The sequence below is a fragment of the Rhea pennata genome, chromosome 1 (assembly GCF_028389875.1).
Source record: "Rhea pennata isolate bPtePen1 chromosome 1, bPtePen1.pri, whole genome shotgun sequence".
NCBI lineage: Eukaryota > Metazoa > Chordata > Aves > Rheiformes > Rheidae > Rhea > Rhea pennata.
The window spans coordinates 200,839,030-200,863,953 of NC_084663.1; the positions used below are offsets into that span (position 1 = coordinate 200,839,030).

At 38.2% G+C, this 24,924-nt stretch overlaps 1 protein-coding gene across 3 annotated transcripts in view; it reads left to right on the top strand.

Annotated features, from left to right (window-relative positions):
* PDGFD (platelet derived growth factor D) overlaps window positions 1–24,924 on the top strand; it is a 148,237-nt gene that overhangs the window by 100,239 nt on the left and 23,074 nt on the right. For 2 of the 3 annotated variants that reach the window (XM_062567277.1, XM_062567278.1), the window contains exons 4-5: window positions 18,447–18,506; window positions 23,147–23,348. In XM_062567277.1, coding sequence (XP_062423261.1) covers window positions 18,447–18,506; window positions 23,147–23,348 — 262 coding nt within the window. The remainder of the gene's footprint in view (window positions 1–18,446; window positions 18,507–23,146; window positions 23,349–24,924) is intronic. The other variant, XM_062567279.1, reaches the window with a different exon arrangement.

Sequence of the window (24,924 nt, forward strand, 5' to 3'; positions counted from 1 at the left end):
AGTTGTCATATGGACAACTTTCCATTTAATGAAGATTGCTGAGAACCCGGCAATCCTTAATGCTTAATTCATCTCTCAGAGAAAAGTACTTCACCAGAGTCTGATGAAGAAAGGAAGGTTGTGTGGTAAACAAGGTAAGTTGTATGATGGGCAAGAACGTTTCCATTCTCCCGATACTCAGAGCAGCACAAAAGATCATGAAAGGTGCAAAAGATGCAAAACTGAGAGTGAGATAGCTAGGCAATAAGAATGCTGACTTAGTCCACATGAGAAGACATGTCTGGATGAGCAATTTCACTGGCAAGATGCAACAGTCTTTGGGATCATTTCCTTCAGGAGTAATTAACATTCCTAATTAAAGGATTCATTCCAACATTTGCATTTAACCAGCATCCTCAAGTGAAAAGCCTTGCAGGTTTTCAGGCTAGTGAGCCACCAGCACGCTGAATGTGGTGGGAGCCTGGGAGGCAGCAGTGATGGGTATGGCCTGACCTGGCCCGACTCTTAACAATCAGTTGTCCCAGGTTGCATCTGCTCCCAGGTCTTCCCTAGATTGTGGTCTAATGTAATCATTCGCCTGTCAGAATACTGATCTAACCCTGAAAGATAGGATTAGGCTGGTAAGTAAGGCAGTAGTAGATAGTAGAGTTAAGATATGTGGGAAGACTGGTTTCAAGGAAAGCAGACAAGTCTCTTCTGAATATCTGATGCCCTCTCCATGTTTACTCCTTTGGTGCCAAACACAAGTTACTAATAAGGTAGTCCCAGTATTTGTAGTGTGAGACTCTTTGGAGTTTGTATTTAATGTTGTAGTTTCTAAAGCCATTTGAAAGTCAGAAATGACACTGATACAGGAGTGGTGAAGAAAAGAAGGTTGCAGAATGAAGAGGAATCCTGTACAAGCTTGGAGTTGAAGGATGCTACAGATCTTAGAAGGAGAAGATCCTACAAGGAGAAGATCAAGTTAGGTCTATATTTGCTATGTTGAGTCAAAAATGAAACATCTGGGAGTGGTAATGAAACAGTAATGCTGGTAAAGACAAGTCAGGAGAGTTAATGATGTGGGGAATATAGTCCAAGTATAGAAATAAAAGTAATTGCAGATACGGCAAGCATGTAAAGTGAAAGAGAAGGCAGCAGTACCCTTCAGTGGTCAGAGAGGCAGAAGAAGAATCAAACAAGTTAAGATTCTTGAAAGCTGATAGGAAGAAAAAAAAACGTTTGGAGAGTGCATGATTAACAGAATACATCATCAAGGAAGAAGAAGACTTCCCAACTTCACCAGGAAGATGTTTAAGTGTCACTTTTTTAGTATAGCAAAGTGAAAGCAATTTCAGTTGGCTTGAGAAAGGGAGAATGGCAAATAAGGAAACATCATTAACCAGAAAATAGGGAAGGATTTGTGTAAACCAGAGGAGCTATAGCAGTGTGATTAGGAAAGAAAGAAAACAGGTGAATCAGAGATTTAACCAGACAGTGGTCATGAGAATAGTAAGGAAAGGGAGTAAGGTCTAAGAGAGGAAGGAGACAGATGTGAATCAGAAAGGAAGCAGAGCAAAAGGCAGTTTTCACAACATCAGTGTCTGTTGGCAAGAGCCCTGATTGTGAACCCAAGAAGTGGTAGAGCTGAGTTTTGGGATGCATCAGAGATGAAGAAGGCAGTGGAAAACATGAGGAAAATGGTTCAGGCCAGGGAAATACAGACCTTCTGGCAAGGAAGATACCAAAGGTAGAAGAGAGGCCCATAAGTACACAGTAGTTCCTGGAATCTGTGAGACTCAACTGATAAAACAATTGTTTTAATCAGAAAGGAAAACAGACCTTACTGTCTCTGTTTTCCCAGCTGCAAGTATGTGTGCATGGCAATTATTTTGTTTGAACAGCATAGTAGAGAATTGGTCATTTGTTCTCCTCTCTCTGATTTGTTGACAGCTCAGTTAAAGTATGGCTCCCTTGCAGGACATTGTCATCGATCTGTCTTAGCACAACAAATCTTGTTGATGTCTAATTCCTGTTGAAAAAGCTACATCTCAAATCAAATAGCGTTATGCACTGTTGGAGAATTTGCCTCAACTTTTGGCAATGGAGGCTCAAGGACATGAAAATGTACCACTTTCCATCTTCAAAGGATTGCACAAGCATACACGTTATTTTCAAAAGCAATATCCTGTCCCAGATAATAGACTCTAACAAAACTTTAAAAGTATTATTCATTTAGGACAGCTTTAGAATTTGAAGAGCTGCATTTCCTGCTGGCAGTGTTTACCTGTTTTAAGAATTCTTGAGGAAGTCAGTGATCTAAAGAGCAAATTTCTACTTTTCCCAGGTAAGTTAGAGCTGTAAAGATGGAAACAGAAAAAAAGACCATTATGTACTGTACAAGAGGGTTAAATATGTTATATGTTAAAAAAATTCCTACTTTAGTTTTGTGTTAGTTCTCAAAAGCCTCATAAACAACTATGTAGAATATAAGGACAGAGGATACGGGCTGCAGGAATGCTGCAGTTGTTGGCAAGTGCATAACACCGACAAAATGTTAATTTATTTATTTATTAAATGAATGAAATGATGAAATGAACCTCAGTCTCATAGCACCTGGCCATAATCTTGCCACTGTACTTGGCTATGTGAGGGAATGTGTGAAGATTCATGGTGTGTTATTTTCCTCTTAAGCTTGAATGTTCATGCTGCTTCCCAGTTTGTAATCAATTCATACTCCTCACGTAGCTGGCTACTTCATTTTTTTTTTTTTTCTATATGAAAGCTAATCTTTTCCCTGTTCTTCAAATGTCAGTTAGAGTCAAGCAGGCTCTGTTAAATAAAAAAACAGAGGAGTACACTCCATAAATAGACGTTCTAGTGAGACAGACTTTATGAATTACAATGGTAAAATTTCATCTTCAATGAGTAAAGTGAAACCAATCCCCAAACTTGTTGGAAAGATCCTAAATAACCATTGATAGTGGGAGAAATAAATCAATGATTCCTAATGATACAGAAGTCTTATGAGTGAGTAGTGGTTAAAAAAAAAAAAAAAAAAAAAAAAAAAAAAAAAAAAAAAGAAAGAAAGAAAGATATTCTAAACATTTTTGTACTAAACCTATTCTGGGCAAATTGATTAGTTTTCAAAAGCTTTTTTGGTTTCAGGCTCTTTTTCACAACTTGCCAGTATTAAAATCAGTGAAGTTACTTACCCTGTATGTTGGACAGCTTTTTCAGAAAATTCATAAAGCAATATTCTTAATTAAGATGAAGCATGTAGCAGAAAGTAAGGTAAGATCTATCATTGAAAATTGTAATGCATGAAATGAAAGGCTACGTTACGTTTACTGTGTCATAATGAGAAGACTTGGGAGAGGGTAAAGGCTATCATGTTTCCTGCCCTAGCTTCCCACATCTGTGCAACCATGCAGAAAACATTGATAGCTGGAAAATGATATTTCAACACTTTGTAGGGACAGCCATGTTGAATTCTGGATACAGCTCTTGTTTACTTTTCTATTATGAGATATCAAGAATCTTCAAGGATCTAGGAAAGACCTTGTAGCTAGTTTGTCTGCTTAGGGTTGAACATTATGAGGATACCACAAGGACAGGACAAGCTGTACCTCAGTATGTATAAACATGAGGTGATTTTACACTGTCAAACTTTATTTAACAGGACTTGTTAAACTGTTCATCACATTACCTGTTTGGTTGAAAAGTGGCATTTTTTCAGATGATTGTTATCTTGGGAAATAAGGCTGAGCCTGTAAATTCTTGTTCTATCTTTTAATTTTACTTTAACAGATGAAGAATATTAGCATATGGAATGATAAAAATATACTAAGAGTTGATTTCTTATTTCTTTTTGATAGCACTCCTGGATATTTTACTGAAAATGGCTGGCGAACTGGGAGGGTGGCTGGAGATGATATGTTTGATTCTGTAAACAGGTTAATTAGGTGCTAAACTTGTGTTAGAAAGCTACAAAAAAGCATCAAGTAACTCCTGGTGGGTGCTTTGGTTTGGTAAGGTTGGTTGCTCCTTCCACGAGTGCTGTAATGGAAGAGAAAATGGTTTATTCTTCTCAGACTGCATTTCCAGTTGAGCAGTCCTTCCTGTAGATTTTCCACAAAAGCAGAAGGAGAAATTTATATCTAGTTCATTGCTGTTTACCAAGTTAACAAATATGCCAAAAAAAAAAAAAAAAGTTCTGTATTAACTTCAGTGTGTACCGACTGTACTGGAGAGGAGTAGGAAGTCAGTCATGCTTTCAGGTTTTCTTTTGACTGAGATCCAGAGAAAGTGACTGTGAATTAAAACATGATAGACCTCCAACCTACCCTTAAAACCACACTAAAGAGCTTGTGAAAACCCTTCACAGCAAGTATTGTCTTCAGTTGACTTTTACATCAAAACAAAGATTTTATGTCTTCAGTCTTGTAGGAAGGTGGGCTTCAAGGCTCAATTTCCAGTTTTGTATTACACCAATATTATTTATTTGACCTCATGTGTTGACATGATCCCATGAAGACTGTTATAGTCTTGGACTGTCCTAGCCCAGGTTTGCATTGCAGGGTCTATTTAAAATGTAGAACGCTGCGATGTATTTTTGTCATTCTTGGCAAGCCATAAAAAACAATACGTTGTGTATAATGTGTTTAATTGCTTACAGACTGAATCTTTGCCTCGTTTGTTGCAACAGCTGTAACCACTGGAAAACACTTACAGCCCTGGAAAAAATCATCCTGGTTGTTTTAAGATTTCCAAGTCTAAATTTAGGCAGGGTTGTAGGCTTTTTTGATCAACAGTGTGTAATATAGCCAAACATAGAATCTGAGAATTTAAAAAATATGTAAGGTCATTTTGTCTATTTTTCTCCGACTACAGGAATTTTCTTTATTTTAATTTACTGGTTGTTCATCTAGCATCATTTTTAAATATGACAAGCATAGGAACATATCTCCTGGGAAATTAAACCATAACCTAGTAAATCACTGTCAAAAAGGCTTTTTTCTGTACTAGTTAGTCTTAATTTTCCCTTTTTTAATGCTATACCATTGCATGCAATTATATTTCTTCCTAATTTATGATAAGGAAATCTTTTTGTTGTGGATGTTTATCTCCTTCAGATATTTGTAGTGTACTTTCACACTTCTTTGTCTATTGCTTAGTCAAGCAGTAATGTCCATATTTAGCTTTTAATTATTCAAAAAAATTCTGGCTATCCAATCTCCACCTAGTTTTTGATGTTCTTTACAAAACTATCAGTTTCACAGCTTTTTACAATATATAATAAATATATACTTTGTAGTATATATTATAAAATATATATTACTATATTTTATTGTATATAATACTTTGTAGTAGTGAAGGGAACTGTATCTGGTGAATCAAGTGTCACTGGGACTGTTTGTGGGGAGAGAATTGCCTGCCTGTTTATGGTACCATGCTTGGGCAGGTCTGTATGAGAATAGCAAGTTTGACTGCTGTAACAGCATACTTTTAATTTGTTTTCCTCTGTCAGCTCAGTCTACTTTTAAGCAACAAAGTCTCCTAGGTTCCTCCTTCAGCATATAAATTTGGAACATACTGGGTTGCATTTTTCCAGTGCAATTTTCTCCTTATCAGAATCTGATAATATTTATGGTGTTTCCACCAATCCTCAGTGAAGACAGCAGTGAGGCCTGCTGTGGCGACTTGTCACGGCCTTAAGTTTTCTCGTCTCTGAGAAGCACAACAACCCTTCGTAACATGCCACAGGATTAACTCATAAAGGGACCTATAGAAATGCCCTGTACTGTTAGTGCTTTCCATCTGAGATTCTGTACTGGTATGTGGGCTTTATTGCCAAACTAAGATTACTAAACAAAGGAATTTGTCTACCATACTGCTTTATTTGGATACGTTTTTTTCTGTACTTGTCAGACTTAGATTCCCTCTGGTTTAAGGAATTTTGTGAATACAAGGCGGAAACAGCATTACAAAGCAGGAAGGTGAAATAACCAACCTCAGTTCTGGATTGTGCTGAGCCTCTGAATTTCTCTTTACTCCTCTCAGCTAGTCTGGCAGGTGAGAATAGGCTTCTAGCTTGCACCTCATTGGGTTGCATTATTACTGGAGCTCTCAGGATGCCTGCACTTCCCTAACATTTTTTATTTTTAATCTGACTCACTGCTCTTCCAGGTTTATGTAATCCAAGAAGCCCTTCCCCCACGCTGGAGAAGCCTGTACTTGCAAGCCTGTAGTCTTACTGTTCTCTACTTAGTGCTTTGCGTCTGACTTAAATGACCTTCATGCTGTACAACATATTTTCAAATACAGTTGCAGTGCTGTATAAATCTGGTTAATATTTTCTATGCATAATTCTTTCTTAAATTTACAGCTTCTATTTTGCTTTGAGCACTTTATACACTTTATACAGTCCATGCATGTTACCATAATAACACAGATGAAAGGTATGTTAGGGAATGTTTCTCTTTTTCCCTTACGCAGGCATATCACACTCATCTTCTGTTAGTGGCTGGGCTTCTGTCACTTTAGACTTGATAGGATAAATCTTATTAGAATTTTTTGGCTATATGACATTGTTCTTACATAAAATTAGCCCCTACCTGGTGCTGAACTCTGTTCTACTGGACCAAATCCCTCCTCAAACCTAGTGCCTTGGTTTTTGTCATAGTTCCCTGCCTACAATCGCTTGTCTATTTTTGAAGTCACATATTCTCTCCAGGCTGAACTGATTTTGAGCATAAGCTCATATGCCATGCCAAAAAAACAGATCTATTACATTTTCTATCTTCTGTAATACCAAGGAAAAAAATAATGCAGTCCTAGTCAATGCTTAATTAGAGATGCTGATCCTGTAACTACACAGGACCAGAATTTGCAATAGCAACACTGGAAACTAAAAATATTTTTTAGATCTGTAGACCCTTTGTATCTTGCTGTCAGTTCATTTTCAGTAGAACTAAATGCCATCCAATGTTTGTGTGATCCTGGAAAACAAGATTATTTCATTTTCATAATTTTTGTTTGAGGAAATATTTGAAATATACAAACTGACATTTTGTGGCAGGCAAAACTTATTTTCAAGGTTTCTTTGCGCTCTTCAGCTGCAGATGTCTTTTTTTAAAAACTTACCTTATTAACTACAAAAATGTTTATTTTTAATCAATATTTGTGTTCTGGTGTATTTCTCAGATTATATGTGGTAAAAAATGCTTCTGCAGTGGGAATTTTTCTAAAACTGAAGGTCTCAATTGGATGTTCTTGATTCTAGGGACTTCTGAAGCCCAGCTGTGAGTCATATAATGACTAAATGCCAAAGCACAGGCAGCAGATGTTTGCACTGTTAGGTTTTTAGCACATCCTTGCCATAATTTTGACTAGTGAGGGTAAGCATGGGCCTGGGGCTATTTCCAGTATGTAGTTTGTTGGGACCACTCTGTTTTGCAAGATGATGGTTGTGTCCTAGGACATGAAGTATGCCATGTCTGATTGATCTCTCATTCATTTTATTCACTAATGTAGATGTGTTAGTGAGTTCTTCCACAGAGAATGGTCTTTTCTTTCTCTTCACTCACTGACAACACCATGAGTGATAGTTATTACCATGGAAAGTACATGTGAGACAGCCTAGCTGCTCAGACTAGTGCTGTGAGGCTGTTCAGCATGAGTTTGGTGCCACTTTGGCACTGGTATAAACAGGGTATAAAGCTACCTCTTGCAATTTCATTGATACTGATATCACAACTAGACAGATTAAAAATAACTGGATGTGCCTGTTGTCTGGGGACTACCTGTCTTTGGTTTCTAGATAAGATTCTTAGAGAATGATCCTCTTCTACAGCCATGAGAACCTGGTAGAGACATCAGGTGTTTCCCCACCACCAGTGAGGACATATGCCCCACCCTCTGCCTGCTTCTTCTGGGAGCACTGTGAGGTGTTGTGATGTGTGATGGTGTGGTATCCCTCTTGTTACATGGAGAACCTTCTCCTTTCACCCTAGCATGACGGAATTGGGTATGCAGTCCAGTCACCTTGTGTGTCATGCCACCACAACGCATTGTGGATTAGCTTCACATTTTTCCTCTTTTCTTAGTCTAGGCTCTTGTCCTTCTGAATTTGTGAGTGCCATCAAGTGCACTATCTGATTTTGATTCTTTTATTCTCCATTTACAGTCTTCTAAATGAAGGCTTATTTTTCTTTCCTGCCTCTGCTTCTGACCTCTCTTAGTCCCAGCATATTTCTTTGTATAAAATAGCATTTTTTTCCCAACTGCAACTCCTGTGACATTTTCCACGTCATTAGTATAAATCTGAAATAAATAGTTCCTCTTGATTTTCATTCCTTTGGAAGTACTTAGCCTATTGTAATTCTATTGCCATCTTCAGTCTATTTGATTATGCTTGTATTTAATCTGAATTTAAATAAAATGTATCATGCACTAATTCTGATCCAGCATATATCTTGCTGTCCCTGAGATCATGATTGCAGTTCAGTGTTTAGAAGGATTTCCCAGACTGGCTTTCGGTAAGTTGATGCAACAATTGTTAAGTTTGTTTAGTTAGATTGTCTGCAAAAATGTGGCAAATGTCAAATGTTTTCTTTTCATCTGGTCTTCATTCTTAATGTTACCTATAAGTGATGGTTGTAAGAATAGCACATAAAATAAATTAGAAGTGTGACTATTTCTAAGGCACTTACATTTAGCTTGAACAGTTAGTTCATTCTGTGGGTACAGAACTGGTGCTGGCAGTTGAAGTTTATTTTCCTTACTCTAACTATTTAGACTAAACTCAAGTTAAAAGAAATTCCAAATAAGCAGTACCCTTTGCTATTTGCAGTAAATCGACAGCTTTTGATCTCATCAGAAAACTAGAAAAGGTAGCAGAAGATGGTGCTTGCCTACTTCAGAGATTATATTTTTATGTTACTTTTTATGATTAGCATCTTAGAAAGTTGATACAGCAGTCTTTTTTAGTTGTCCTTAAAAACTCAATGCCTTCCAGTCAAAGCAGGAGGGTGAACAAATTGTTTTGCTTTGCATTATCTCTGAAACACGACACATGCTTCTGCTGCATGCTTACTGCAGAATTAAACGGCATCCTCTGGGAGAGAGCTGAAAAACAAATGAAACCTTCACAAGAAATCAATAGGCTGGGATTGCTGCTAGGACAGCTAATGTCCCTTACCCGTACCTTTTTATATTGTGTCCTCAGCTTTAGAATTAAATTTGGTTAGCTTCCATTAGAGTGTTTCGTTGTTATTATTCCTCCTCATTTCTCCCAAATCTCATCTGCAAATTTGAATGTGCATATTAGAGCACTTAGCATATCATGGTAACAGAACCACAGAAAACTTGGAATATTAAATTAAGTTAGGCTATATTTGTAAATGAATATTTTCCACTGTCTATAGAATGTGCATATATGCCTAAACAAAAGTAGAAATCTAAGCAATAGGAAGATAGAAAATAAAAAGCTGTCTCCTAGGAGATTTTCTTCCATTAATATATTTTCCTTCTAGCCTTCATATTAGGACCACTCAGTACAGTCCCTTTTAGAAAGAGTCATGTCAACAAGGAGGACTTGAAATAACCAGCTGTCACTGCCTTCTGTTAATTCTGAAGGACATTTTTTGCCCACCTGGACACTACAGGGCAAGTGAAGTGTCAGCTTTTTTCATTTTTGCTCAGAGCAGGTTCGCCTATTGCCAGGGAGGCTGCTTCCAAAAACCTGTCAGTCAGAATGACAGAAGTTCACCAAAGTCCTCTCAAGGGCACTGGATTCTGAACTGAGGATGAGTTTCAGGCTTGGGGTCTCTCCTTTCAAGTAGGGAGAATTACTGAGTCGCAAGGCTGATCTGAGAGCTTTTCTGCCTTGCTTTTCCCATATGCTGCTCTGATCTGCAGCTCCCCGAGGCCTGCTCCCACCACCCAGTCTAGCCAGTGCAGGGGGGTCTCAGGGTTGCCAGCAAGAAGCTCCAATGGGGAAGGGCCATGGCTGGGGACCCTTAGACACTGCCCTGAGGTGACCAAGGAGGTAGATTGCCTTCAGCACTCTGTTGCTGCTGCGAGGTGGGCACTGCAAACCTGAGGCCCTAGGTGAGAGGAGTCACCTCAGGAAGCTAAGATCTCTGTAATATAAAGGGAGCAGTGAGCAGCCACAATCTTAGCTTAACATACCTCAGTTACATCCCTTAAATGAGATAAGGTGAAGCAGAGCTCCTGTGGAAATACGTTATTCAGTAATGGCCTATAACACAGACATGGGGAGAGTGACCAGGGCATCTGCACACTCATTAGTCTGACCTAGAAAACGTACGTGGTATTTGTCATGAAGGAAGGTATGAGAAGACAGAAACAGGAAATAGAAAGTACAGGAAAAACTAAAAAATTCCACATCTGTTTATCAAAGGTAATTGTGCCAGACTGGAGAGACAGTCTGAAAGGAAAAATCTATATAGCAGATCTAACTGGACTTCAGAGGAGCGTCTCTTGCAGTACAACACAGGAAACAATTACTTATCCTGTAGGAGATGCCAATTAATAAAAGAACCACAGGGCAATCAAGGAAGTGACAGTATGCTGTAATGAGAGGGAGTTTCAAATCAGAGAGAGTTCACCAATAAGAGTTTCTCAGGGGCCAGTCTTACAGCTCGTTTTATTTCCAGTCTTTCTTAGGAACATTTAAATGAATTTTGTAGTGCACACAGGCCTGAAGTGCATCACCTGTGAATGGGACAGTCAAAATATCACAGAAGAAGAGCTGGATAACTTTGAAAAACAGATAATTTGTTTAGAATTAAGTGCAGCAGCCCAAAGAACAAAACTCACTCACATAAAGCTTAATAACAAAAATATTTGCTGTGAAGTGGATCTCACCAGTTAGCAAAGAGGAGAGAAGAAAGCTGCCGGGTGTATTAGATATATAAATTATCAATGAGGCACTAGTTATGTCTCTTAAGGAATACTATGTACAGTTTTGGTCCCCATAGTACAGTGCAACTGCATATTTCCTGGACTGGGTTCAGGGAACAGCTACAGGATAGTGGGGGAAAAGAGAATATTTCTTATTGAGGACTAAGACAACTTGGCTTACTTAGTGTAATAAAACAGAAGTTTAGAGGAGGTATAGCACCTCTTCACAAGCACTGCAAGAAGCAAACCCAGGAGAGGAAGAGGAGGACAAAACTGGCACTTATATAAGGGCATAAAGATAAATTTAGCCTGAAAACAGCCATCCAGTCTGAGGAATTTTGAGAAGCAAAGAAAACCTCATTAGATTCAAAATGGACAGTGAGCAGTTTGTGATGATGGCATTGCCTGAAATAATCAGGGTGCTGGAACTGATAACCTGGAAGATCCTTTCAAGCTGTGTGACCCTGTGTTTAAATTCAGAGCTGAAATCCAACATTCAGGTAAAAATGGTAGAGGAAGGACTGCAGAGTATTTACAATGAATATTAGTTGATTTATATTTTATTTACAATTACTTAACTGCAGTATACACCAGAGTAGCTATTAGCAAACAAAAAAGTCCCTTGTACATGGAGAGCTAAGAACAGGCCTACATGATAAACAGAAAAATTCAAGCTAATGAACACTTTGCACAGCATGCCCATAAAGTCCTGTGCACCCTCTCATGGGCTTGTGCATCAAATGGGGAGCTTACAGGCAGTTTAATGTTAGATGATATCTGATTTTTCAAAGGCACAGCTATTGTCTTATTTGGGCAAATATGCTCTGACCTTTTAGAGGGATCTTTTAAATGTCAGTGTCTTTCGTTCTTTCATAATATGCACGCAGCAATGCATAATATGCACCCCTACTTCCAAAACTAGATGAAGGAGGAAGAAAAGTATTGACGAAACACAACTGTTCTTTATATTTTTTTTCTACTTTTCGTAAATAAATCTGTCAAACTGCAGTTAACCAAGTTATTGTTACAGCTTTAAACTTTGGAAATTTTAAGTACTCTATGTTTCTTCCTTTTCAGCTCTAACTGGTAAATACGCCAAAACAGATCAACAGTGATTTTATATGCCTTTTTTTCACTAGTAAGAACTTAGTTATAATTGATAATAAGATTGTAACAGGCTTTAGGAACTGAATGTATGTCTTTTCTACAGAGCAAAAGTCACACTGTCACATTTGGGATCAGGCACACTTTGGTGACTGTCTGACCTTTTGTTACTGGCTGCAGAGTAGTGGTGTCTTAGATGGCCTGCCTTTATAAGACTACACTAAAAATAGAAAGAAATATTCAGTAAGTTTAAAGTTATTTGTTCAGTTCTTCTCTGTTCCAGTAATGGTTGTCATCAGTGGTAAAATATTATCTTACTTCCAGTTTGAATATTGCTCTCTTCAGATTACAGCCACCTGATTTTGTTAAATGCTTGCATTGCTAGATAAAATAGCAGGTTAGTATTGGTAATAGCCGCTTGTAGCTAACTGCAGATTATTATCTGTAAATACAAGGTTAAGTTACCTCTAGCTCTTTTGAAAATTACAGACCTCCATTTCGTTTTTTGTTGCAAGGCATGATTTCCAGATTACAAGTAATCATTGTTGTATACTTTCCAAATTTATCATCTTTTATTTTAAAGCCTGATCACCAGAAAAGACCATTTTACCACTACTGTAGATAAGAAGAATGCAACCTCTCAGTTCCTAGTCAGTAGCCTGCTGTAGGAAAGTAGGTATCTTTCAGCATCCTTATAATAACTGGTAATAAATACCACACTGACAAGAAAGTGAAATCTAGCAATGAAATGGATTGAAAGTATGGTAAAAGAGACATATTTCAGAAAATACATCTCTTATCTTTTTATTTATCTTTTAGAACATAAATAGGACTATACTAAAATGTTGCATGAGAAATTACAATGAATCGGTAGAATTGTACCTACCTGAGTATTTATCACAGCTTATTTTTGAATAGAATGACTTCTCTTTTGTATGTTACTTGACCTAACAGTTAGTGCTATACAGTGCATTTTGAGCTTAGGCTTTATCTGCTTAAAATATCTGTCGTTTTCTATATAAAATATAATATCTGTAAATTCAACTTTCAGAGAAAGCATTAAGACTTGTTACAGGGAAAAAGAAAAAGAAAGCTCTCATGACTAGATTAGAGTTAACTTGATATACCAACTACAATTGTAAGTTTATCTGCTTATCACCTGCCTGTCCGCAGACAGGTGATTTTACTTGCCTTGCTCTGAATGCAATAGATGCATGTTCACTATTGTTCAAAAATATTTGTGAGTTTTCTTTTATTAATTTAAATGTTAGGATAATCTCATCTCCTTTTCATCAAGTTATAATTTACCTCAGATTTACTTTACAGGTCTTCCATTGTCCTAGTCTTTAAATCCTATGTTCTACTAAAAGAGCCAACCGCCTTTTTGTTTCTGCACTGGATGTCTTTGGACATGCCGTATTTCACCTCTGATTTGATTTTGCAGAATCTTCGTTGCTGCTTAGTACAGATTGCCTTAGCATACCCGCTTTGTCTTACACCTCTGCAAACTTCTAAAAGCTGCTACTCTATTGTACAATTTGTAGCTGCAGCATCTAAATATCACAAAGCTAATGTACATAGACAGAGCTCAAAACTTTCAGTTTCTCTAGGCTCGTTTTTTGTTATTTTTTTTTCTTCCTTCTCATGTTATTTTTTAGTTGGCCAAAGAACACCTTAATTTTTATCTTTTTTCCCCTCACTTCTTTTCTGCTCCTGTTACAATGCCCTGTGGATATTTTTTACCTAGCCTAATGCCATTACTTCTGGGACCAATAGATTGGGAGAAAGAGTTGAGAGAAGCATATGCAGAGCTTAGGGCTTGTTTTCATTCAATGGAGAGCTACAGATATATTTTGTCTACCCTGTGGCAGTTGTTGCCTATCCCAAGCATCAGACCTGGTAAATGTCAAGCACAGAGATGATGAAAAAACGGATTATAGTGAGAGAGTGTACAGAAGAGTAAGAACGACAGAAATATTAGATGTTTGTTCTTAATTTGAGGACCAGGCAGTAATTCAGCTTGGCTGAAAGAGACTCATGTATTTTGTTGGATTCATGGTACAGTGGAGTGAGTGGGCTTCTTCCTCAAACTGGACTTTTATAGGTCCCAGCCTCATGCCTGACATCTTCCCAACAACTCCAGAAGCAGCTGCCCTGCCTGTTTCCACTGACACAGCCAAACCACACTATGGCTTGGTCCTTGCTCTGCACCGGTACAGGTTGTGGAGCTGCAGCCAGCTCTGTCTCACAGAATCACAAAGAATGGTTGAGGTTGGAAGGGACCTATGGAGATCATCTAGTCCACCCCCCCTGCTCAACCAGGGTCACCTAGAGCATGTTAGACAGGATTACATCCAGGCAGGTTTTGAAGATCTCCCGAGAAGGAGACTCCACAACCTCTCTGAGCAACCTGTTCCAGTGCTCTGTCACTCTCACAGGAAACACAGGTGGAACTTCCTATGTTTCGGTTTGTGCTCATTGCCTCTTGTCCTCTCACTTGGCACCACTGAGAAGAGTCTGGCCCCATCCTCTTGACACCCCCCCTTAAGGTATTTATAGACATTGATAAAATCCCCTCTCAGTCTTCTATTCTCCAGGCTAAGGAGGCCCAGCCCTCACAGCCGTTCCTCAGCAGAGAGATGTTCCAGTCCTCTGATCATCTTGGTACCCCTAAGTTGGACTCTCTCCGGTAATTCCATGTCTCTCTTGTACTGGGGAGTCTGGAACTGGATGCAGCACTCCAGATGTGGCCTCACCAGGGCTGAGCAAGGTGGCAGGATCACCTCCCTCAACTGCTGGAACGCTCTTCCTAATGCACCCGAGGATACAACTGGCTTTCTTGGCTGCAAGGGCACATTGCTGGCTCATGGTCACCATGTCATCCACCAGAACTCCCAGGTCCTCCACAGATCTACTTTCCAGCAGGTCAGCCGCCAGCCTGTACTGATACATAGGGTTATTTCTCCCTTTTTCTCTGTTTTTCAGGTTTCATATATCTTTGAGAGCAGAAATTCTTCTTCATGATCTCCACTTGTGAAAGCCCTTGGTGAAACAAAGAGTGTTCCCCATGACTCCCTCTCACTTATCTGATGTCATTGGTCAGAGACAGGGTGTGGACAAAGTCAGTCTGTGAAGGAAGAACAGCTTATCTTTGTCTGAAACAGAACCACCAACAATACATCAATGCCCATACATATTTAACCCTGAGGACTGATTCAGGGTTTTTCTCACTGAGCTGTAATTCTGAAAGTTCAGAGGTGAAAATAGTTTTTCCTCAATAAAAACAGCAGCCATCAGAAGATGATTGGTAGCCCTGTGGCTTTACCTACATTTTTGCTGTTTGTAGAACAGCTGAGATGCTTTGCTGAAGTCTCAAGTAAGGAATTGTTACCATGACACTCATACAAAAATAAAAGTAGTGTTGTCAGAGTGATGTAGCCAAATTATTGCCACTCTATTTTTCTAGTACAACACTGAAAAGAATGTAAAATGTTTTTGTGTTATAACTGGATGTTTTAATGTCATTTTAAGTAGTGAAGAAGACAATCATGTGCAAGTCTACATGAACAAGGTAGATCTATTCAATAGATAACACTGAAAACAGATTTGTCCTCCAGGTTCTGTTAGGGACAATGGTAAGAAAGGAGAAGAGAATTTTGAAATGATGAGATCCACTTTGATATCATTACTTGAAATAGCTGCAAGCAGAAGCCATAGATAATAATAGTCTTCAAACTGTAGAGGTTGAAAGCTCTGAGAAGCCAAGAATGATTGCAGCTGCCTTAAGTGATGGTGGAACAAAGCCATCGAGTCATGAATAGTTTATGCAGATGAAATATAATGACAGAGTCAAAATGTGCAGTCATCAGGTTTGAGATCCAAGAAGCAGGTGGTACACATAGCTCTCTTAAAGTTTTGGAGTGGTTTCCTGGCATCAGCCATCTCAAAGAATCATAGACTAAAGAAACAGTTTTGATGTCTACAATTAGATAACACAAGGGGACAGTCACTTCAAACACAAAATTATTCCTTGTCTGCAGTCTTTTCTAGACGTTCAATGAGGCAGATTGTCCTGTTTTAAAATAATGCTTCAGAACTCAATGCCACTTCTTTCTGGAAGTGCTAAATGGAAGCTAATGACAGAGAGGAAATGATTTCCAAGTTTTGCAACTGGCAACTGTTACAAGAGAATCCATGATTGTTTTAAATCCATTTGTATGTACTTTAAAGTGTGGCTGATGTAGCACTGGGCAACAAAATTTACAGGGAATGGACCAAGTTAGCCAACTAGCAACATTTTGTGTCTGTATTCTTAGAAGAATATGGCCACTCTAATTAATAACATTTTAATAACTCTGCAGTTTCATTGCTCAGTTAGTAACATTACAGTTTGATGTGCTAATTTATACTAACTGTAAAGAAATGACTAAAGCATTGATGTCTCCAGTTTGAAGAAAAGTAGTATTTTAAGGAAGAAGAAACAGTAACTATTGAATAAACAATCTTGTGATTTTTAGGACATTTAGGTAGTTTTCTACAGGAAGTGAAGATTAAAGTTACCATGTATATGAAGTTTAATTTTGAAACCAGGTCTATTTCTTTTTGACTAAAGGAGAAATTTATTGGTGGACTAGCAGATTATGTGATCAGTTTTATCATTTGCATTAGTAAGAAGTAATTGAAGATGTGCATGTGTGTATGGTCCAACATAATAACTGATTCAAGAGAGCATCAGCTGAGCAGCTAGCCTTCCATTTTCCCGTTTAGGTTACCAGCTTAAAAAATGCACAGCAGATATTTACTCAGTGTAAAATGGTGAGCCCAAGCATTCAGCCCTGTCTTCTTTAAATCTTTAAATATTTTAATTATGAAATTCAATTATATTTAATGAAAATCTTGGTAAGCTGTCTCTTTCATCCAATTTTCTGACCTGCCTATTCATGTTGATCATTCAGTAATGCTGCTTTCTTTTTCCATTTTTTCATAGTTTAATTGTTCCAGCTGGAAATTAACAAAACTGAAAAAAAATGTTCTATTTAAGTAATGATTGCCCTTCACTGATTAGAGAAGTAACCTTGGATTCAGCTGACCAACTGTCAGTATCTACAATTTTGACATCTGTATCTAAGCTAGTCACGCCAGGCTCCCTTTATAAGAAAAAACATTTTTTTAGAATGCAATTCATGTTAACCCAAATTAGGCCTCTAAAATAGATCAAATCTAAAAACGCTAGTTTCAGTTGACTGTAAATGGAAACAAGGCTCACTAGATTAGAGGTCTGCTTTGTAGATGTCTAAAGCATGTCAGAGGTGGTGATCCTTCCTCTCTGTTCAGCACTACTGTGGCCACATCTGAAGTGCTGTCCCAGTATGAGAAAAACATGGATTTACTGCTGCAAGTCCAGCGAACGGCCACAAAGTGATAAAGGGACTGGAGCATCTCGCATATGAGGAGAGGCTGAGAGAGCTGAGGCAGTTAGGCCTGGAGAAGGGAAGGCTCATGAGGGAGACCTTCTAAATGTGCATACATACCTAATGTGATGGTGTAAAGAGGATGAGGCCAGACTGTTCTCAGTGGTGCTTGGAGGCCAGACTGTTCTCAGTGGTGCTTGGTGACAGAATGAGAAGCAATGGGCACAAACTAAAGCACAAGAGATTTTGTTTGAACACAAGAGAACACTTTTTCACTGTGAGGGTGGTTGAACACTGAAACGGGTTGCCCAGAGAGATGATAGAGTCTCCATCTTTGGACAGGGTCCTGAGAAACCTGCTCTAGGTGACCCTGCTTGAGCAGGAGGATTGGACTAGATGATTGCCAGGATTCCTATAGAACCCCAACTATTCTGTGATTCTGTGAAATTAATGATAAATGCTTTTTGTGTATGTATGTGTGTGCTTGTCAGACTTCTAAAAGAAATATTTTGTGGCTGTGGTTTTTGACATAAAGGAGATGGCACCGTTCAGTGTTCTGCGCAGACGAGCGAGTTCAGTACATCACAAACACCAAAAGCACTATAGTCATGTTAGGACTACATTTCAGACAGATTAGACTACCCTGCTTCTCACCATGGCTAAATAGTCCCGGACTATTAGTATGCCTGTATTGTCTCTAGAGTAAGTCATCTTGGGTAAATGTTAGAAGATAAATGTAATGTAGTGTTATGCGAAATGCCATACAGCTAATTAAAAATAGTAATAACGCCTATCCTTACCCCAACAAGGTTACAAGAATCTGGTTTATAAAAAATGAAAAGGGAGGAAACTGAACACTAGCATTATCCTATGAAAAGATCTAAGAATGGCATATGGCAAGGGCCTCTTAGGGAAGAGGGTTAAAAAAGGTGAAAGGTGTAGAATGCTGAGATTTTTTTAGGTTCTATAGTTAATTAGGACATTGCCTTAATGGTGATTTTTCCTGTGGGTTTTTCCTCTTAGGATGATTTCCAGCATGCAGCTTCAGAAACCAACTGGGAGTCAGTCACAAGCTCTGTTTCAGTAAGTAGTTTGTTACTATTTCGCCCATAAATGAATTGATGAGGTGGCTTCAGTTCACCTCACTGTAATGGAACCTGCACAAAGGAACCATGTATTCAATGTCAGGCAGGGGATAAAATAAGAAATGTTCATCAAACTCAGCTTAGTTTTAGGTAGGAGTTTTTAAAGGACAAAAGACTCGAGATATGCCAGCAGCTGTTGTAGCCATATGAGATAGCGATTGGAAAACACTTCTTGCTTTCAGATTCGTCCTGCCAAGAAGAAAATACAAGATAGGAACTCCTTAAGATTTTAAATTATAAAATGTCTTGACCTAAATAGAAGACTGTAGCAAGGTAGTAGGAGAATAGATATGCTTTTTCATTGTCAATACTGAAGACTTTTTTAGTATTTGTGAGAAATACTGCATTTTAAATCTCTATATTGAGCAATGAAATATAACTCAAAAAAAAAAAAGAAAAGAAAAAAAGAAAAAAGAAAAAACAGGGAAACCAGTATATAATCTTTCCTTTCTCTTCATTACATTTGATTTGCCATAGACCAAAAATCTGTCCCTCACTACATTTCTCAAGTAAGTTAAATCTTAAGTCCACATTGGGGGGAAGAGCAATATAGCATCAGGCTTAATAATAAGAGGCAGTCTTCTACTACTGGCTGGTCAGCATCATGCTCGCAGCTGATTGCTCCTCTTATAACATACAGAAGGAGGATAAATGCTGAAAGCAGTCTTGACAAGGGAGACTGATGTTTCAAACGTACATGGAAAATGGTTTAGTGATGCCATTTTAGTGATGCCAGTGGAGTAGCAGTAAATAAAATATGGGTAAATTCTTCTGATCGGTGTTCCAGGGCAGGCAGTGAGTAGAGAGAAAATTCTGGATTGCTGAAATCGGAAGAGGTTAAGTCAATCTTAAACTGATTTTGCAGCTGACACTTGCTCTTCATGATACAATTCATTGACAGCCTTGAATTATTTGAGCTGGAAGTTCTGAGAAGCAATGTTGTCAGGGTTGAGTTCTATTCGATGTGCCAAGCAAGAGATACTAAGAGACTATCTTGCTGAAAGACATAAACTAATTTTTCATTCTAACGTGTTTTAACAAAGCGAGTGCATTTTTTATCTGATAGAATATTTTGTTTAAAAATATGGTACACCGATGTCTGAAAGTGTAAGCTGAGAGCTCCCTCATCAGGTAGATAAGAAAATGAGATCAAGTAAGTGTAAAACGCCATATTTAATTATCCTTAACATCATAAGGAGCCCAGTAACATCATAAGGAGCCCGAAACCAACAATCCGTTATTCTTTTCATATTAAAAGAAGAACTTGGTTTGGTTTATCTAAGTTTTGTCTCTCAAACCTGCAGGCAGCTCGAAGACTCATTTTAGGATCTGAGTACATTGCAACTCTCAGAAAGAAAATTTGAAGGCAAGCAAATAGATTCTTGCTGGCTTGGGGTCATATCACAAAGCCATATTTCTTGTTTTTCTTCAGCAGGCTAATAACAATACTTCTACCCTTAACCCAGCATGACAAACACAAGGAAAAATTAACAAAATTCCCTTCCTATTAGGTTAATTTCTATTATTTGCAAAGTAATGTTGTGATGATACTAAGATATACACTGAAGTGCCTCCACAATACAGAAAGATAGCATCAACCAGAATTTCATAATAGAATAGAGGAAAATGCAGTAGAAATTAAGAGAAAAATCACTGACAAGAAAGAAAAATAGCATTGTGTCCCATGAAATTAAATGTGTGTTCAATGCTTTTAAGAAACCTAGAAGAGGTACATAATACGGATAATATATGCTATTCGCTGTTTCTTGCATTTCACTATTCTTCTTGCTCTTTCTTTGGATGCAGTCACAGAAGCCAGATTACAAATAGCACAAGCTCTTCTAAACCTAGTATTTCATTCTTGGCAGGACAAAAGAGAAGCAGTTGGGTTGGCAGCTTTGAAGCTACTTTTGGGTCTGTCACATGATGTAGCTGCCAATAGGTTATCTGAGCTGTTGTAATAATTCCTCTTGACTTGGCTGTCACTGAGAAAAAAGTTAAGCTTTCTTCTGTATGTGAACTAGGCTGCAAAAATCTCTTGAGTAGGATCTTTAATATGAAAAGAAAGTGTGGAATCCCTGCTGCTTGTGTTAGTTTGACATGCCCTGCAAATCCACAGTCTGACCTGCAGTTCTGTAATGAAATGCATAGTTGAACACATGAAAAAAATCTCTGTCATCTTCTAAGTCACACACCTATGGCCTGCTGGCTAGCACTCCCCTCCTTTCTGAGCCAAAACCATTGGCTTTAGTTACATCTCAGAGAAGGGGGTTGTATACATGCTGTGAGGCTGTCTCTGTACAACAGTGTGCTCATACATGTTTGAATTTTCTTACTATCGCTGTGTTACCAGAGCAGACCATTTTTAATGCTGCTGTTCTGTCAGCATCCTTACATTGTGGAGTCTTCTTCTCTGGAGATATTCGAGGCCTGCCTGCATGCAACCCTGTCTAACATGCTTTAGGTGACTGTGCTGAGCAGGGAGGTTGGACTGGATGATCTCCAGAGGTCCCTTCCAAGCTTAGTGATTCTATGATTCTGTGATCCTCACCCTCCCTCTCTCACTTTTGGAAGGGACTCAGAGACTGAAGTTTTCCTGTTGGGCTGTGATCATAGACAGGCCATTAGCTCCACTGAGCTCTCTTCAATAAGCAAGTAGCATGTGAGTGCGTATTTTTTTGGTAACCTCAAAAGACTGTGCTAGTATACTGTGTGATGACCAAATACGACACCGTCACTCCGGCAGCATTGTTTTAGATAGCAACACTGTTTTCACTTTACTGGTGTGAGCTTTTCATCTCATGGGGCTCCCATCTCTTTATTCCAAATCGCTTCGCAGAGGTTCTCTGTTGTATGCCTTCCCTTTTAGTGGGTCATGAATTTTTAGAGCCGTCCGCACTGTGTCTGGTATTGCACTGCATTGTAGAAGCCTTAGAGTCACAAGTCGTCCTCTGAAATTTCTTGTGCTATTGGTAATAAGTACGAAAGTGCAGTTATGCTTTCTTGATCGTGCTTTTCTAATCTTTTTGGTTTTTTTCTTTCTTGTGTTTAATAATTCGTACTTTCCATACTTTCAGCAAACATATGCCAGGACTGTAAATTCTATGATATGACTAGCTGACAAAGTTTTGTTTTGAAAGAGATATATACGGCAAAACTATTTTTGTATATACTGTAAAACTGTTTTTGTATCTACTGAAGGACACAATCCTGAAAGCAAGTGAGTAACTTTACTCAGCTGAGTAGTCCTTTCCATTACTGCCTAGCTGAGTAAAGTTAATCACAAAGATTAATATTTTAATATGTGTACTTACTTGGGAGATCAGGTAAAAATATTTTATTGGGACATTAATTTTAAATGACATTTCTGCTACATGATTTTAGAGCTTGGTTTTCAGGGGAAATGGGATTCTTTCATTTTCCAGATCCTACCTCCACCGTATTTTCACTTAAAAAAGAAAATTTGAAAACTTTTGTGCTATATCAGTCTTCTTATTGGACAAATAGTTATTTTGATTCTGTTTTTTTAGAAAGTAGCAGATCTACATTAATTGCTTTTCCTGTGCATATTTTACCCAGATCTTAGGAGGTTTTGTGCTTGGACAAGGAAAAATGTGATATTAAGGTACTGAATATTTTTGATTTTAAATAAGGATTATGAAAAATGTTTTAAGTTGACTCTAATAAAAATGAAATCAGTGCACTATTTTATTTACATCTAGTTATGTCACAAATTCAGTGGCAGTCAAATATGCTCAGATAGTGATACTTGGCCTTTCCTGCTTGGAAATAATATTCCACTTGGTATTATGATATACTCACAGTTTTCACTGTTATATTACTGAGGTCAAAATATCACATTTTTTCTCATGTGCTTTAATAACTTTTAGTTTTGGTAAATGGGGGAATTTCCTTCCATCAGTGTTTCATAACAGATTTAATTCTTAGTAGCAAAGGGCCATATTTTCAAGTCCTTAACCAAGCCAAATTTATAGTCCAAACTGACCGTGTAGAGAGTAAGTCTTTCTTAAGAGACTCTTAAGAGTGGGATTATTGCCTTTGTCTTTCTCTGCTGTGGTTTCTAATCTGCATATTTGGGCTTAACAAATAGAGCTGGAGGCACTATGAAGGCACCATCCCAGCACAAGATATCTCCATTCTGTGATAAAGGCCATCACAGTGTTTTCAAAAGATACTTCCATTGTATCTTTGCATGTGCGCAAACTGACATCCCTTTGGAGGGACTGGTGTACACATTGACAGTTCCTGTGGAAGACAGGGGTAAAGCTTTGCATTTTTTCTAACCTTATCTGACCTTTTTTGAAATAGCCTGCACTTCCAGCAGTAGTAATCCTGCCACTCCTTGCACCCTCCTCTGGGATTTGATTGGGAGTTGGCTTAGTGTCTCTCTGCCTTCCAAAATATAACATGGGCCTGCCATAGACTGGCCCAGCTAAGGACTTCAAAAGATGACCCAATTCAGTCAGCAATGTGACAAGTTTCTAAGTAATTATTGTCAATTGTTTTGAGCAGCGTTGTAATTTATTCCAAGTACACTGAGATGTATGTCACTCTTAGGGGGTATCCTATCCCTCTCCATCAGTGACTGACCCTACTCTCACGGCGGAAGCTCTGGATCAAACCATTGCTGCATTTGACACAGTGGAAGATCTACTCAAACACTTTAACCCAGACTCCTGGCAAGAAGATCTTGAAAATTTGTACACGGACAGCGGCCACCACTATCGAGGCAGGAGCTACCATGACAGGAAGTCCAAAGGTAGGAAAAGCCACAGTGCATACACCTGGGATAAAGCCAGAATTTTCTTACATTCCTCACAGAAATATCCTTTGTTCAAGTATCGTATTCTGGTGCCCTTTTTCCTTCTGGAAACATAAGGCATGCTACTACCTGTTACAACCAGGAATAAGAAATTTAATCCTCAATCATTTTTGGAGTAGGATCTTTTCTGGGAAAACAGGCTGAAAACTGCCCATCATTATGATAAATGCACAAATAAAAACTTAGACCCCTATGTAAAGGACAGATGGTTCTCAGCTTTGCTCTCTTAAACATTGTTTTGTGCATAAGGCATGGGGCTCCTAATTACCTGCACTATCATCTTCCTTTAAATACTCTGCTTTGGGATTGTTCTCAGCTGAGTGGGAAATAATCACTTTTATCACATTGTGCTTAGGGAAGCATCTGGTGCAGACACCTGTATGTGCAGCTGGTTTTTTAGGATGTGAACATCTCACTGTTTTTCATTATGTTGGCGGGAAACATTATTATGGTTTAACATCTTTGTCTGAAATTGAACAAAGCACACATTTCTGAGTTATGTTTCTTGTTTCCTTCCATTCAAATCATCCACCAAATGGTAAAGCAAAGGAATGTTAAGCTAGCAGTATAAACCCATAGAGATAAAGAAACACTATTTAGAAGGGACAGTCATTTTCTGGACTAACCACACACTGGAGGGGCTGATTAAATTGATTTTTATGTGAAAATACAGATCTAGGAGGTCTTTCAGGGTTCTTTAAAATGGCAGTTACTATAGTTTTCACTGAAGATCTGTAGTGAAAGGTTTCATTTAAATTGAATTATCTTTTTAATATATCTTCCATTTCCAAGATGTGTTCGTATGTGTTCTTCTGTATAATTTTAAAAATATAATATCCAATCACAGTTTTGATTCTGTGAAATCTTCAATTTATTTCCTTCCCAAATCCCATCCCTACTATGCTAAGCATGTGCTAAGCAGGCATCCTCTTTCGATTTTAATTCCATGATTACAACTTAATTTATGAGTCCTTAATGTACTTTCAGCTGATAAAGAACATACATGTTGCATTTATTTTAGGGGAAATACAATTTCAAGAAAGTTCCCAAGCACTAAAAAACAATCATCATATTGCTAAATTGTCAACCTGATCTCTGCTTGCTTTTGGGCATTCTCCCAGATCATTGTTGAGCATGAATTAGGAGTTAGCAAAGACTAGCTGCCGTTGCCAGTAGGAAGTCTGAATGTGTCCATCCAGCTCTGGAGGGTAAGAGAGTTTACTGATAGAGAGGTCACTTGTAGACCTTAGTATAGTATAGACCTTAGTTAAACTGATCTCAAGCACTTACAATATATTGACAGATGCACAACCTCCTTGGCCTACATTTTCCAAAATAGGTGGTTGTCTCCATTTTGGGGCTTAGCACTTGAATCTGTATGAAAGGTCTGAGCACTCATCCACTGAAAAATCAGACCTCTTTACTTTGTTCCATTTTAGCACGTCAAAAATTTAGGCAACCACAACAGTTGATGTTTTGTGAAAATGTCACCTAACATCTTCCACAGAGACTG